Source organism: Phlebotomus argentipes, unplaced genomic scaffold (genome assembly GCF_947086385.1).
Source record: "Phlebotomus argentipes unplaced genomic scaffold, Phlebotomus argentipes genome assembly scaffold_18, whole genome shotgun sequence".
Taxonomy (NCBI): Eukaryota; Metazoa; Arthropoda; class Insecta; order Diptera; family Psychodidae; genus Phlebotomus; species Phlebotomus argentipes.
In genome coordinates, this window is record NW_026776177.1 from 2,088,943 (window position 1) to 2,104,496 (window position 15,554).

Genomic DNA, 15,554 nt, shown 5'->3' on the forward strand with positions numbered 1-15,554 from the left:
GCACTAATGCGTTGCACTCACGACACAAGGCGGAAGAATTGATTAAAATATGCGCATGGCGATCTTCTCAGGCCATTAATGCTCCGCCGGACAAATTGAAGAGGAGCATTTAGCGCCAAAGACACCATAATTTAAGAGGCTCTCGTCAACAAAAGCCACTAAACGTCACCAATTTCGACACGCAACCACAAATGTTTCACACAATTCGCAACGCCAAGTTACTGACCTCATCGTTCTTTTGTCCATTGTTCCCGCGTCTTGAGCACTTATCGCCCAAAAATACACTTATCAATACATATACTCCACACCGAGACATTTCGCAATCGTCGCACATTCAATTAGGCAGTTGCAAAGAGGCAAGAAGACTTCAAGAAGTCGATGAATAATCACAAGATTATCACATTTCATGACACAATTTTTGGAGAGGCAGTGAAAACACGTGTTTGTCAGCTAATTAACCCGCCGTGAATCCGTGAAACTCGATCTGGTGAATAAATTAAGGCACGACGTTTTGCAAAATGAAAAGCATAGTATTGAAAACATTCGAGGGACAGGGAATGATCGCACGTTGAAGGCGCATAAAGGAATTTATGTAACTAACAAAATGTGTCTTTGATGCTGTTTTGACAGTTACACAATTTTTGGGGCGAGATAATAAGTGAAAACAAAACTGGGTTAAGTGAAGCACGAAAAGCAATATTGTCTAATTCAAAGCAAAAAGATCATTTATCAATATATTTATTGATTCGAGAGCTTTTTTCGTCCAGAAGAATGTTCAACTAATTACTTTGATTCTTCCCTCAGTGCATTGGAAAGTTTATTCAAACACAAGGGGGAGATATCATGATCAGAAGTGGTGTACAACTCAGTAGAAGTATTTAGAATGGGAAGTGTCTCAATATCATCAATATGATGCCTTCAAATGTTACTTTCAAAAGAAATTAGAGCAATACTTGGTGAAAAAGAATTGTTTTTTACAATTTTTCTAGGTTATGTTATGAATTTAAGACACATTTTTCCACTAAATAACCTAAAAAATCATTCTTCCTTGTGCCTTAGCTGGCATAATTTCCCTTAAAAGGCACAATAATAATGAAATTTGATGAATATCACAAGCTTTCAATGGTTAACTGTGTTAATTGTACTATTATTGATCATAACCTCTAAAATATTGTTTCAGGATACAAAATTGTCTATTTTAAGAGCTGTTTGATTGATTTTCTACTCTAAAATAGGTCCAAAATATATAATTATTCCTCAAATTTGCCTTTAAAGCATTTCGAGGAAGATTCTTTGAATGATTCTTCTTAATCTTAAGATAATTTTTAGGTTATGATCCAAAGTGCATCGAAAAGTGTGATGAAATATTCAAATATTTCTTGAAAACTGATTCTCCTTAAATTTTAAACATATACAAGTAAAAATTGCGTCTATTTTTGGGTAAAAAACCCCCTAAATTTGAGGTTATGATACTTTAAACGGTTGAAAAAATCTGTGACATTCCGAAAAAGGAGAAGAAAATAAGGAAAACGCATGCTTTAAGCACTACTGAAGTTCTGGAAGTGTCTGTGATTCATCTCAGAAATTGTGTACACCGTTTAGCCGTCTTATCTCCCCCTTGTTCAAACACTCTCTGCACTCATCGCAAGTGTGATAAGACAATGACACTTTCCTTTTCACATTTTTCACGGAAAACAAAGTGGGAGCCATAATTAATTAGTCAGAAATTTCAGTGTTAATTTCGAGAATTTCTACGAGTGGAAATTAAAAGGAAAATTAATTGAGCAACACAGCAATTGTGGTGCAAAAATAACAAAAAGACATTTTCCCACTGCGCCACGATAACTAACAGTATTGCAAAGATGCATTAATTCACTGGGATGTTGTTGTTGGCAATCGTAAATGCATCTTTGAGACGTGAGAATCCAGTCAGACAAATTTTCCTCTTTCCGCACAATAAAATGAAAATTTATTGTCGGTTGTTTGATAGTTGGTGGGACGCATAAAAGAAGTCATAGAGAGAGAAAAAAAGAGAGAAGATTTCCACTGGGTGGACGGATATATAGGAAGAGCAGCGATGTGATTGTAAAATTGTCGGTGCCATTCAGCAAAATTGCTGTAGTGAGAGTCTGGCGTGTATGGAAATCGGTGCAATCTCATTGTTGGCATTGCAATTTTGACGATTTATTGCCTCGATTCTGGCATCATTTGCTAATGTACATTTTCTCTTATCAGCATTTTCCACCCATAATTTGATATATCGCTGATTTTATCAATCTCTCTCTCTCTCTCCGTCTCATTTCGCAATCGGATTCAGTCGCCAATCACGGCTCTGGCGTCTTTTTCTCTAGCTTGTCATTAATTTTCAACATAAGACACAAATGAAGAAATTTCTTCAAGACATTTTGGCACTAATTTCAATGAAAGTTTTCGGTCTCTCTCCGCGTCCGCCAAATTATCTCTGCACACAAAATAAGACAAACACGCTGTCGATCATCATTGCCGTCAATTTTGTGCTCTCTAGAAATCACGGCTATTGTGCTGCAGCACAAACTATGGCCAGGGACTGGAGAAAATCCCTGTGGCCAATAAATAATCTGCGCTACCAGAAAGTCTGCAGGGCATATCGTTCGGGCTGTGTTCAACTCCATGTTCTCCATTGCAAGACTTCAGCCAGCAACTCGCCGCGACTGTGTGGTTAAGGAGAGTAAAGGTGTATAATTTACTTTCACTGGACAATTAAATTTTTGCCGCGGTCGAATATCGCATTTTTTGCTCCTCGAGTATCTTCTGCAGTGCGAAATTTGAATATAACGCAGAAAAACGACCGCTTCCTCGTCTTCAGCACGCATAATCGACGTTTTTGTCTGCGGAATCTCTCACTGATGATGGGGCTTTTTTCCTCCAGTTCACCTGCAATGCCTCTCTTCCCAATCGAGCCTCTGTTTCTCTCACCTGCGCCAGACAGCCGACCAGGGATATTAGAAATACTTAACCCATCAATCAGTGAAGGTCGTTTCGGAGCAATTCAACATTCTGCACTCACTCAATCTCATCGCCACTCTTTCCAATCTCTCGTCAAATAGAGTGCACTTTGTGAGGCAATCCATACGCCACGAAGATTTTTCCTTATTGTCATCATTCGCACAACTCTTTGCCAGACAAGGTGAAACGGCGCACAAAAAATCCACCAAGACGTCTTTCTCACGAGATGACTTTATCGCCACTCTAAATTTTTTCTCTTCTCTTCTTCTCTGTATCAGTTTCTTCCGCATTGCAGTTTTGCTGGAAAGGTGGTGTTTTTTTTCTGCTTCATCTCCACTTTTGCGCAATATTTCCCCCCCGTGTTTGACAGCAAAAAAAGGGTCGCCAAATTACAATAATTCCTTTCATAGCATCGGCAAAGAAACTATGAATAAATTTGAGAAAATACGGGGCTTTTGTCTGCGATTTTCCACTTGAGCACAATATGTTCTTAAAGGGGATTTAAAAGGGGTTGTTGGTGAAGATAAGGACGACACTTTGAGCATATTCACTTATTCAATATGCGCGCGCTTTTTTGAGGCAAAAGCGAAAGTCGGTGAAACGGTAGAAATATATCGGAATTCCAGGTGGGAAATTTGACCTCAATCAACCCTCTTGATGGATGTGATGCACTTGTCCTCTCGTGCAAATTTCTTCAACCTTGTCTTGGAAACACACAATTCGACAGACTCGCATTTCTTTCCCATGGAAATCCATCACTTTCTGTGTCATCTCGCAGATCACTTAGCGCACACGGTAATGACCTTTTGGAGAAGAATCCCAATTTCGCAGAAGGTGAAACATTTGGCATATTTGGGCTCTTAACGCTGGGCGGAACGGTGGGATGATTTTTAATTATTTTGAGCTCATTAGAAAGGTTGGCTCTCAGGCTCCTCATCCACACCATTAGCATCCGAAATATGATTCATGAGACGCCGCACCTTTTCAGGATTTTCCCCACTTCCGAAGGCAATTTCCTGCACTTTTTTTTCTCTCTCTCTCAAGTTTTATTATTGCGGCTTTTTGCATTAAATTCACGCGCGCATGGCCAAAATTGTCTATTACGCGTGTATTACATTTTAATTAGGAATGCAAAACGTTTCACTCAAAATTCATACATATATATATATATATAGGCTCTCAGTGCGGTTCAGCTCAATTACAATTGTTATGTCGTTACGCTGACGAGGCAAATTGTTGGGATTCAAGAAGAAAGATCATATGAAAAGAACTGTGCAAAAATTGTGCCGCAAGTGTGGTCAACTTGTGACTGTCGCGTTCTCACGGAATTCACTGAATTTCACAGAGTCTCTTGCAGAGAGGGAAGAAAAAAAGAAGATGAGGAGAGTTTAATGATTCAAATTGTAGCACAGAAAGAGCAACTGAAATGCTGAAATCATTTGCTACGGCCTGATGATTTTTCCACGAACAACTCTTCCCACTGCGATTTGAGATTCTGGAGGGTCGGGATTTTCCCTTCATTGTGTCTCTGTGTGTGTGTTGAAATCCCTGAGGGAATGTGTTCTGAATTTTCAATGGAGACTATCGATTTTCCACCGCATTGTAACTTTCTCTTCTCCTCCGCAGGCGACATTGACGACTGCATCCTCACGCCGATTGCCAAGGGACAGTTTACACCCCTTCCGGAGGCCCTGTGTGACGTCATCATGGATCTCACATCGCAAGGACAGTCGGCCACGCTTGAGAATCTTAAGATAAAGCTGACAATCAGGTGAAGTGATGCGCGTTTTTAAGTGAAAGAATAAGAAATTTATTCAAAATAACTCTTTGAAATCATGAAGAAATTGTATAAAAGCATTAAACAGTAGCTAAAAACACACAAAAAGCAAGTTAACAAGTTCAAATCAAAGCGCTTAATGATGTAAATGCCTTCTAGTCATTCTAAACTCATCATTTAATGTAATTATCCTTGTCCTAACTTAATTTTCACTGTCCTTTTGCGCACATCTCTCTGCATTTTGCAATATCTCGGCTTTGAATTGAGATATTGCGATGATCTCAACGTCATTTGAAAGATCATGAAATTAAAAAAAATTTCGTCTTAAGGTAAATGTCTCGAAAATTGAAAGTAATATCAAATTTTTAACACCAAAAAATGGATCCAAAATTTCATAGGTATCTCAAGCAAATTTTGATATCAAACACTTATAGATTCCAGATAAATAATGATAGTCAACAGGATAATTATCCTGAAGACTCCTCGGATTCATTTAAACCCTATTAAGAACTCAAAACATGTTAAAGTGGCAAGAATTCAAGTGTTACACAGGAAATTCTATTTAATTTAGAGAATTATTGCATAGTTTAGGGTTTAGTGTCCTAAAGGGATGAAGGATTACGTCGAATGGCTTCAAACTTATCATGATACAAACTTGTCAACAATATATCTCTTTTTTTATCTCAAAAGTATTCTAAAATTGCATTAAAAATTCCTAACTCAGTCAGATTGACGAAGAAAGTGTTTTGAAGAGACATTTTTATGTTTGTTTTCCTCCATCTTCAGTAGCATTTCTCGAGATCTTGTGGCGATGGGAATACTTTGAGCTGAAAGAGTAGCATTTTCAGTTGTTTATTGGGCAATAGAAGTTCTCTTCTTTGACCTCCTCTAGAATATTCTGGATGATGTTCGCAGGTGTTGCTCAGTAACACACTGCATTAACTATAAATTCACTGATCCATATCTGAGACACAAAATAGCAATAAAAGTTGCTAACCATCCCAGAGAGTGTTATGTTTTCACTCCTCTCGCATGAAAACATAACACTCATTTAATTAACTAACAAAGGAAATAAAAATTTACCATGTAGAAAAAGTTACGAAAAAGGCCTTTTTTGGGTGCTAATTTGCAATAATATTGTAACAGACACACACACGCATTAAAGGTATGGCTTTCAAAGTGATCTCCGCGCAAAGTTGTAAATATTTTGCTGGTAATGCTCATTGTATGGAATTTTTGTGAGTTTTTGAGGGAAAAGTTGGGCATGTACATAATGACCCAATGAATTACGATATGTTTGTACTTCCTATTATATTTTTCTTGTTTGTCATTCAATTATGCGAATCAATTTTCGACCTTAGCGCGAGAGTGCTAATTTGCTGTCCTTCGCCCGCAGATTTCCACACATGCAACCGCCGTCAGTTGAGACGATCTACGACACGCTGGTTCAGCTGATGCAGGAGCGGAAGATCTACCAAACGGCCAAGGGATACTTTATCGTAACACCAGAGTAAGACACTTTCTGGGCACTTTGCTGAAGAGGAGCTTGATTTTCTTGCTCTCTTTCCATGTTTGCAGACGTCGAAGAAGTCGATCTCGACCGCGGGATCATCGATCTTTGGACGAAACTTACGAGGACGAGCCACAGGAGGCGCGAACCATTCTCCTGACCAACTCAGAGGCACTTCACAATCTCTACGGTGAGATATCAACGGAGAGAGACGGCGACTTGACTCACCAGTGCATTCAGACCAATCTGGCGGATGTTATCTGCGGTGGTGCGTATCTGAAGATCCCGCGGGCGCGCGCGCCCAGGATCCCTTATCTCACGCGATCCTCTCCTTGCAGGCAATCCCAATGACAAGATCATGTACGCCAGAAGCTCAAAGCGCCGAAGTGCCTCATTTCCAGCCCCACGGAGTCTCGAGAGGCGTCACAGCATGAGACTCTTCGGCTCCTCCAAGCGACTCCAGAGATGCTCCTCAACAAGGTGCGATCACTTATCTTTCTCACACGCACGCCACACAGGCTGCAAATTATAAAATCATTACGACAATCTCTCTCTCTCTCTCTCTTTGCCTGGCGGACTTGATTTTTCACTTGCGATATCATTTGCTCTCAACCAGTGACTTTAATTTCTCAATTTTGTGACTCATAAATCTTCACTGAATTCGCACTGCGCGCCAGCAAAAAAAAAGTTCACAAAATTGTTCTATGGGATTTGATGGCGAGAGAAAGAGGGTTCAGTGGGAACGACCAGGGCAATTAATATTAATTTTTGAAAAATGCGAAATACCAGAGATCGCAAATCAAATATCAACTCAATCTCAGAGGAAGTTTCATAACATATGCAGAGGATGATTGAAGACAAGGGGGAGATAATATGCTCAGAAGTGGTGTACAACTTAGCAGAAGTCTTAGGAAGTGTTTAACTCGTTAAAATATAAATTTTCTACAAATTATTTAAATTTCTCGAAGCTCAGTGACGAAAAATAGAGTAAAGTGCAACATAACCTAACTTTTTTTCATTTAACAGCTGCAATTTTAAGCTCTGAGAAGTTTTTGTTCATCAGAATCTACTCAGTGTCATTCAAAAGATCATAAATGAAACCCAACAGTGCAATTTGAAGAAGAAAATCATTAAAAATTGCTTGAAAAGCTTAGTTGTAAAATTGTGAGTTAGATTTGGGTTAGATTTCAGTCGATTTTGAGTCGTGAAATCAAAATTATCAGTATATTTAACGGAATATCGCTAATTCTAGTCTCATTAAATGTTTTGAGACTTTCAATCCTTTTCTATACAACTTGTGGAAGCGTCAGGAATTCTTGTACTCATTTTAGCTACATTATCTCCCCCTTGATTGAGGAAATATATTTATGTTGATGATTAAAAATGAAAAGAAAAGCGTCCCTAGAAAATGAAAGCGTGTGTGATCGGTTTTGGCTATCGAGTGATCTTCATTTTTTGAAGAGATCACGAGAGTGAATCACTTCCTTCTGTGGCGCGTCCAAATTCCCATGCAAATCACGTGTGATTGGCGTCTCCGCGGTTGGATATCGGCTGCGGAGAGAGACACAGAAAAAAAATCCCACACGAGAGATCACAGGCACGATCGCGATGAAAGAGAAAGGGTTTTCACCGGTGCCATCTTCATTTCTAGAAGCCTCACGAAGACGTACGCCCTCGCCGTGACGGCGGACAGCAGCAGCTCGGAGAACCAAAGCACAGACTCGTCGTCGCCGAAGAAGGGCTCTCTGCTGTCACGACTCTTCCGGCGCAGTGGACGATCGAAGCAGCGCCAGATCGAGACTTTCTCAGCACAATTTCCGCCTCTTGAGTGGTTCAACTCGCGCGCCGTTCACCTTCACAGCGTCGGCACTCAGACCACAGATCACGTAAGTTCTCTCCAGCCACCAGCCTGGGACTCGGCTAAATTCTCTGTCTGCTTCCAGGACGTCCCGATGACGCACACTCTGTCCAATTCCACTTTCTACGACGGTTCGGAGCTGAGTCAGCGATCATCCACGCTTCCGCGACGCCATCGTCGGCACATGTCCAGCGAGTCGACATTCTTGATCTGGTCCAGGGATTGCTCGCCCATCAGACGGAGATCCCCGGCCTACTGTAGCGGCAGCCTGCCGCGATCCACGCACTCCATCCCATCTTCGGTGAAGCCCACGGCCAAATCGCTGGCCTCCAAGAGCGTCCTGGATGAGCAGAATCGCGCCAAGGCGAAGCAGCGGATCGACGATCCGCGCCACTTCAGACACCTCCACAGCGGCCCATCCAGCATCGAGAGCGGCAAGACGTCCCTCCTGTCCGGACCGTCGAGCATCGACAGCGGGAAGATGACGCTCAGCCGCACCAGCGGACACTCCAGCTTGGATTCGCAGGCCTCGACGTCCTCCAGGCCGCCGAAAGTGGGCATCTCGCCGCGCTCCTCGCCCAGCCATCAGAAGGTGAAGCCTCACCTGCGACAGACCACGTCCACGGGCAGCTCCACGAAGGGCGAGGAGGTGCCGGTGAGCCGAGTCGCCGGCTCCACGTCCAACAACTCCATCACCCTCCAAGTTACCACGTCGGGGAACGTCGCGACGCCGCCCAGCACGAAGATCTTCGTCCAGAACTCACCAGTGCGCAGCGTGATCACGCTGGAGAACGGGAAGCTGTGCGACAACCCCAATGTGTTCATCATCAACAATGAGACTGTGAAGAATGCCAACGGAGAGCTCATCCAGAGGCACCTCACGAAGATCCCGCCACCGCTGGAGACACAGTTCGATGACTCAGAGACCGGCGACTCGCTGTCCCTCATCAGCGAGAACTCGCCCAATTCCAGCGTCACGCCGCTCATCAACGAGATCCTGGATGCCGAGAACACCAAGTTCACGAAGAACGTGAACAACGACGCCACGATGAACAACAGCCGCAAGATGGGCAATCAGTGCAACAACGGACGCAACATCGTGTACAAGAACGTGCTGAAGAGCAACGAGTCGGATCCCACGTCGCCGGTGAACAACAAGAACGTCTTCCGGTTCAGCGACGAGGTGGCGGGCTCGATGGGGAATCTGCGCATCGTGGACAAGCTCAACTCGCACTGTGACTTGAAGAACTTGCAGATGGATCGCAAGGCGCTGACCTCGAGTCCCGCCATCAACACCGACTCCCTGGCGCACATACTGCAGAAGAACATCGTGGCCGTGGGCAGCGAGCCGAATCTCGTGGCCAAGAACACGGAGTGCAAGAAAGTGCTGGACAAGAGCAACATCGACAAGGAGCAACTCGATCGCCGACTCAGTCTGTCCAAGGAGGTTTCCGGCACCACTTCCGGCGGCGATCTGTACAACTTTCCCAGCCTCACGGATCTGAGCTTCAACTTCACATCCTTGGCGGCACAGAAGATCCTCCAGGGCGTCAGCATCAATAGCATCGACACACTCGTGGAGCTGAACATGGCCAACAGCCAGGACAAGAGCAAGCCCGGCCATCTGCCGTCCCTCTGCACGGACTACGGCATGATCTGAGCCCGCCACGAGACCACAATCAAGTGCCAAATGCTACTATGCAACTCTGCAATGCGCATTGTAACCACTCTCGGAGACCAACTAATCCCTAACATCCGTAGATTATCTCCTCAAGTATCAAAACTTAACTCCTATCTAAATACAATGTAATATATATAATATTTGAGTAAATAATGGAGGTTAATAATGCTATTAAGTAGCACTAATTACTAATAAACATATTGAATCAATAAAAGCTTCTCTACATTTACACTGAAACTGTGATTTTTCTTATCCAACAAATTCACACAAATTTCTCTGAGTGTGATTGAGTTGAGACACAAACCGAACCTTGAGAAAAACACGCATTTTCCATTCAATTAAACCAATTACACTATCTATTTTCCATGAGAAATGCATCCACAAAATGTCTAGATGTAAAGCGATCCGTCAGCGGGTCCGAGATAGTGGAGAGAAATGAGTATCACATCGATTAGCGTCCAAATGCCGAGTCCGCCGAAGCTGAACAGCTTCCCAATGCCCTCCTGCCAGTGCCCCAGATAGAATCTGTCCACGCCGAAGCCGCCCAGCGTGATGCTGATGATCAGCGCCGTGGACCACTTGAAGCCCTGCGTCCAGTTGCAGTTGACGTTCTTGAAGAACGTCCTGTGGCCCAGGCACAGCACGTCCGGGAAGACGGTGCAGTTGGTGCGATAGGAGGCGTGGCAGGGCGCCTTGCGGACGCAAGTGTGCTCCCAGGGCTCCGTCTGGTAGCAATAGCGACAGATGGCCGTGCGGACGAACTCCCTGTTCTCCCGGCATTGCACGTTCTGGCGCGCTTCGCACGTCACATTCATGGGCTTTCCGTAGATGCAGGAGAGGTTGTACGAGCAGGAGATGCAGGGGAAGTTCAACTTGCTACACTCGAGATTACTGGGACACGCAGAAACATCATCAGAGGTCTGACAAAGGGAAACAATGGCAATCAACTCCCTTTCCGGATGGTTAAGAATGGATTACTTACAATCGATCTAAACGCTGATGTGTTCACTGTCTTGTGGCTCTCGGACTTCACAGGCATATTGTCCATTTCATTGATAGCTGGGAATCAAGAAAATACCATAAATATCTCAGAATAGCAATTCTAAAGAGTTCGGGAAACAAGAAACTCACCTGTTTGGGAGAATTTTATGGTGTTTAGGAAGAATGACAGCATTATAAAGATAACAGAGCGAATATTGAGACGAACACATCGGAATCCAAACATCCTGGACGATCTGGAATGTGTCTTTCAGGGGATTTTCATTATTTTCCACAATGTTTTGCTTTTCCCCTTCGTACACGAGTGAGGTTATGTCGCCGATCAGCTGTCAATCAAAACATTCCAGGTTCGCATTCCAGGCTGCGAGTCAGCCGACTTTCCCCACGGTTATCAGTGTCAGGGCGACTTTGAGTGAAAATGGTGGGTTCTGGGAAATTCGGGCCGCTCGTGGGGGCAATTGACGAGGGCACCTCGTCGGCCAGAGTGTTGCTGTTCAAGGTGGAGACGTCTGAGGTGGTGTGCTTCCACCAGAAGGAGATCCGGCAGATTTACCCGCAGGAAGGATGGGTGGAGCAGGACCCGATGGAGATCCTGACCGCTGTGCGGGAGTGTCTGGAGGAGACGGTGAGGAAGCTGACAGAGCTGGGTGGCTGCAAGGAGGACATCGTGGCGCTGGGCGTGACCAATCAGCGCGAGACGACAGTGGTGTGGAACAGGAAGGACGGACGTCCTCTGCACAATGCCATCGTGTGGCTGGACATGCGGACGTCTGCCACGGTGGACGAGTTGCTGGACAAGGTGCCGAACAAGACGAGAAACAAGAATTACTTGAAGGTATTTCTGAGGATTAGCTTTATAGCTTCCAGCGCGTGTGATAAGATATGATTCTCCTCCGCAGCCACTCTGCGGCTTGCCCTTGTCGCCGTACTTCAGCGCCGTGAAGCTTCGCTGGCTGATTGAGCATGTGGCCAGAGTCCGGGAGGCTGTCAAGGCGGGCAACTGCCTCTTCGGCACCATCGACACGTGGCTCCTGTGGAACCTCACCGGCGGCGCTCAAGGAGGACAGCATGTCACTGACGTGACGAACGCCTCGCGCACGATGCTGATGAACATCGAGACTCTGCGCTGGGATGCAAAGCTGTGCAGCTTCTTTGAGATCCCCTCGGAGCTCCTGCCCGAGATCCGGAGCAGTTGCGAGATTTACGGACGCATGGCGAGTGGTGTGCTTCAGGGAGTGCCTCTGTCGGGATGTCTGGGCGATCAGCAGAGCGCTCTGGTGGGACAGCAGTGCCTGGAACGTGGCCAGGCCAAGGCGACGTACGGCACGGGATGCTTTCTGCTGTACAACACAGGAACGGTGTTTGTGGATTCCACTCACGGACTGCTCACGACTGTCGCCTATCAGATTGGGAAGGACGCAGCGCCAGTTTACGCCCTCGAGGGCTCCGTGGCCATCGCTGGAGCCGCTCTGGGCTGGCTCCGGGACAACATGGGCATGATTTCCAGCGCCAAGGACTCCGAACCGCTGGCCAAGAGTGTGGACAACACCGGAGATGTTTACTTCGTGCCGGCATTCAGCGGATTGTACGCTCCGTATTGGAATCAGGAGGCGCGTGGCGTGATCTGTGGCATCACGGAAGACACCCAGCAGAGCCACATTGTCCGCGCGACACTGGAGGCTGTCTGCTTCCAGGTGCGCGACATCCTGGGCGCCATGAACAGCGACTGTGGCATTCCGCTGCAGAAGCTGCGCGTGGACGGCGGCATGACGGAGAATCGGCTGCTGATGCAGCTCCAGTCCGACCTCATCGGCCTGGAGATCATCAAGCCACGCATGGCGGAGACCACGGCTCTGGGCGCCGCGATGATGGCCGCGTGCGCCGTGGGGAAGTGGGACGTGAAGACCATCGAGGTGCCGATGGAGAGCATCCGCTACGAGCCGAAGATCGGCGTGGATGAGCGCGACATGCGCTACTCCAAGTGGAAGATGGCCGTGGAGCGATCCTTCGGCTGGGACATTTGACCCTCAGCCGGTCACGCTCACCAGTCCGAGGACTGGTGATCTCTTGGGAGAGTGCAAAGAGCCTAAAACTTAATGTCCTTCGTTAATTATATTCACTTCATTCCTCTACAAAATTCAGCCTTTCCACACCCGGACAGTTCCCGGTCCCAAAATCGACCAACACACTAATATTAGGATTACAAGGAATCGGGACTCTTCAACATTCTCACCGGGAACTGTCAAGCACAATTCCACGGACAAAGTGTATCACTAAATCTTGTAAAAAATGCCTTTTTAAAAACATTTACAATAAATGAACGAAATTTACACGATATTTATATGTATATATATGTCTCAAAAAATACCCCGTCAGTCAACACGATGTTCCGGAAGTCAAGGGAATCTACTGCGCAGCGGACATGCTGTGTCCAGACTGCTGGGGCAGTTCGAGGGCAGGATAGCAGAGAATCTCACGAAGCTGAGTGTGTTTTGTGCGCATTTTTTTTGAATTCTTTTGTGCGAGTCTTAGAAGAAGTAGAAAATCTCATCCTATTCATCCGGCGGCAGAGGCTCCAGGTCATTGAGTATCCCACCGACGGCACCCTCCTCGGGCTCCACCACAAACTCCCGCCTCAGTTCACCCTCCGCCGCCTGCGCCTGCAGACGCTGCGCCGCGGGCAGCGGATTCCCGGCGGCGTCCAGCTCAATGATGGGATCCGCCGTGGCCTCAGCAAGATTCGTCACCGACTTGGACTTCACGCACTGGAAGTCCACATGGCGACTCTTGGCCTCCTCCTTCTCCCACGACATGTGAATGAACGGACGCTGAACGTAGTTGTAAATCACCTCAGCGCGGCCGCCGGGACGCTTCTTCACCTTCTCCTTGTGCGTGGGATAGCCCTCAATGCCCAGGCGGATCTTCTTCAGGCCCCGATCCTTCAGCACCTGCTTCGCCACGTCGCGATTCTCGATGTACTTGAAGAAGCGATAGAGAAGTGTGCTGGACACAGCTGGAAGGACAGTCAGAGTGATGAGAAAACACGCCCTGGACTCAATCTGCCGCAGATGACTTACTCTGGAAGTACTCCTCGCCCATCTGCGGTGGATATTCCTCATCCCAGTCCACCACATCATCGTCCAGGAGCACCACAACGTGACACTCGCGATCGCCACGCTGCGCCGACGCCACCATGAGAGGCAGGATGAGCTCCTCCAGGAACACCTCGAACTGACAGCGCGCGCCCTCGTCGCTCAGCTCATGCAGGAAGCCTCCTTGAAGCGGAATGTGGTCTTGCAATTAATCACAAGTCCAGAAGTACTCTTCGCGAGAAGTTCTGAGCACAGGACAGTTGGGAAATACTCACTCAGATTCTGGCAGCGCACCGTGGTGGCGTCGAAAGGCACCAGAAGGTAGTCACAGGCCTCGCGCAGCTCCTGCACAGACACCGTGGGCGGGCAGCGGATCACGCCGTGCTTGTAGTAGTCCAGGATGATGCGGAACACGCTGGCCGAGATGCCCTCGGCCACATCGTACTCATTCCTCTCGTTGGGATGCATGAACTCCAGACCAGAGCTGAACATGCGGCCCAGCATGGTGTTGGGGTGTGCCGTGAAGAGTGTGGGATCGATGACGAAGCGTGAGTTGTCCACCACGAGCGTGATGCGCTCCTCCAGCACTTGCGTGCTCGTGGACGGCATCGGGAGATTCGGCTGCTGGCTCTGGCTGTTCTGTGGCCTCTTGTGCTGCGGCTTCACGCCCACCACCGCCCTGGGGTTCCTGCCAAAGAGAAGCGCACCCGTGAGTGACTTCCGTGAGTGCGCAGTGGCGAGAGTTTGGGGCGAGAGTCCCTGGGCAGCGCCGACAGTGTGTGTGTGGACTTGCCTGTTCTGAGCACAGTGGCCGCGATCGCAGGCGCGCTGCACAAGGCACGACTTGGGTTTCGAGCAAGATCCGTAGCTACGGGGGCGGAGGAGAGACAGACAGACAGAGTAGACACGGAAGCCCCCCGGGAGTGCCCCAGAAAAAGGTTTCTCACCTCGTGCGGTTCTTGATGCGCTTCCTGCGCCGCTCCTCGGCGCCCTCATTGTAGTCCTCGCTGCTGCTCGTGTTGCTGCTGTGCTGATTTCCGCCGGAACTCATTCTCGCGATCGCCTTTGTGTAATTTTCAACCCGAAAAAAGCGAAAAACAATGACGGACTGGAAACACCACTGGAAGCGACTGCCGCTGTTGCCGCGATGGCGCTGATGTCTGCGAGGCGAACTGCAGTTTTTTACTTGCAAATTTCAGCTGGAAAAACAAATTATGCCAAATTTTCCACGTTTTCAGAGCCTGTTTTTCCACTCTGTCGACTAGAAAGTATGCAATAAAGTGAGACATTTTGTCTCTTGTTACTTACTTGGTCTAATTTACCCCTGATTTGCCGGAATTTCAGATCTGGAACTTCTTCTGCACTCACAATTGCACAGATTCACACACAAAATGTTTAAGAAGGTTGTTTTCTGCCTATTTTCACAAGTTGAGCTTGAAAAAAGTCGCATTAATTGGAATTCTTTCTTCTCGGTGGAAAAACAACAAACAACTAAGTGAAGTTTTAAGTTTCACGTATTTTTGCGGAACACAATGAAAGATTGCGCAATGAAGATTGCAGTTCACAGATCATGTGATCGATCGGATCGAATAGGAAAATTCTCAACTTGTATTCCAGTGTGACTGAATTATCACGTGATTTTCTATGGAATA

General features: G+C 46.7%; 4 protein-coding genes across 7 annotated transcripts in view; 2 read left to right on the forward strand and 2 right to left on the reverse strand.

Moving 5' to 3' along the window:
* The window catches only part of LOC132260617 (uncharacterized), a 44,462-nt gene extending 34,414 nt beyond the window's left edge, over positions 1–10,048 (forward strand). The window contains exons 6-11 of the mRNA XM_059758859.1: positions 4,612–4,756; positions 6,159–6,272; positions 6,341–6,540; positions 6,611–6,752; positions 7,924–8,158; positions 8,216–10,048. Coding sequence (XP_059614842.1) covers positions 4,612–4,756; positions 6,159–6,272; positions 6,341–6,540; positions 6,611–6,752; positions 7,924–8,158; positions 8,216–9,790 — 2,411 coding nt within the window. The 3' untranslated portion in view covers positions 9,791–10,048. The remainder of the gene's footprint in view (positions 1–4,611; positions 4,757–6,158; positions 6,273–6,340; positions 6,541–6,610; positions 6,753–7,923; positions 8,159–8,215) is intronic.
* An 89-nt stretch (positions 10,049–10,137) lies between these two features.
* LOC132260624 (TM2 domain-containing protein almondex) lies at positions 10,138–11,065 on the reverse strand. Its single transcript, XM_059758869.1, has 3 exons — positions 10,943–11,065; positions 10,794–10,870; positions 10,138–10,731 (listed from the first exon to the last, which is right to left on the reverse strand). Exons 1-3 carry the CDS (start codon positions 11,034–11,036, stop codon positions 10,201–10,203), a joined length of 702 nt encoding a protein of 233 aa, XP_059614852.1. The 5' UTR covers positions 11,037–11,065; the 3' UTR covers positions 10,138–10,200.
* A 135-nt stretch (positions 11,066–11,200) lies between these two features.
* On the forward strand, positions 11,201–13,147 carry LOC132260618 (glycerol kinase). Its single transcript, XM_059758860.1, has 2 exons — positions 11,201–11,645; positions 11,710–13,147. Exons 1-2 carry the CDS (start codon positions 11,229–11,231, stop codon positions 12,832–12,834), a joined length of 1,542 nt encoding a protein of 513 aa, XP_059614843.1. The 5' UTR covers positions 11,201–11,228; the 3' UTR covers positions 12,835–13,147.
* LOC132260621 (BTB/POZ domain-containing protein 10) lies at positions 12,904–15,333 on the reverse strand. Of its 4 annotated transcripts, none has more exons than XM_059758863.1 (6): positions 15,225–15,333; positions 14,850–15,163; positions 14,696–14,770; positions 14,178–14,590; positions 13,888–14,085; positions 12,904–13,823 (listed from the first exon to the last, which is right to left on the reverse strand). In XM_059758863.1, exons 2-6 carry the CDS (start codon positions 14,951–14,953, stop codon positions 13,363–13,365), a joined length of 1,251 nt encoding a protein of 416 aa, XP_059614846.1. In that variant the 5' UTR covers positions 14,954–15,163; positions 15,225–15,333; the 3' UTR covers positions 12,904–13,362. The 4 variants fall into 4 exon arrangements, with proteins under 4 accessions (XP_059614846.1, XP_059614845.1, XP_059614847.1 ...); XM_059758862.1 differs by having other exon boundaries at positions 14,850–15,101; positions 15,211–15,301; XM_059758864.1 differs by having other exon boundaries at positions 14,850–15,101; positions 15,225–15,278.
* Positions 15,334–15,554: the final 221 nt, after the last annotated feature.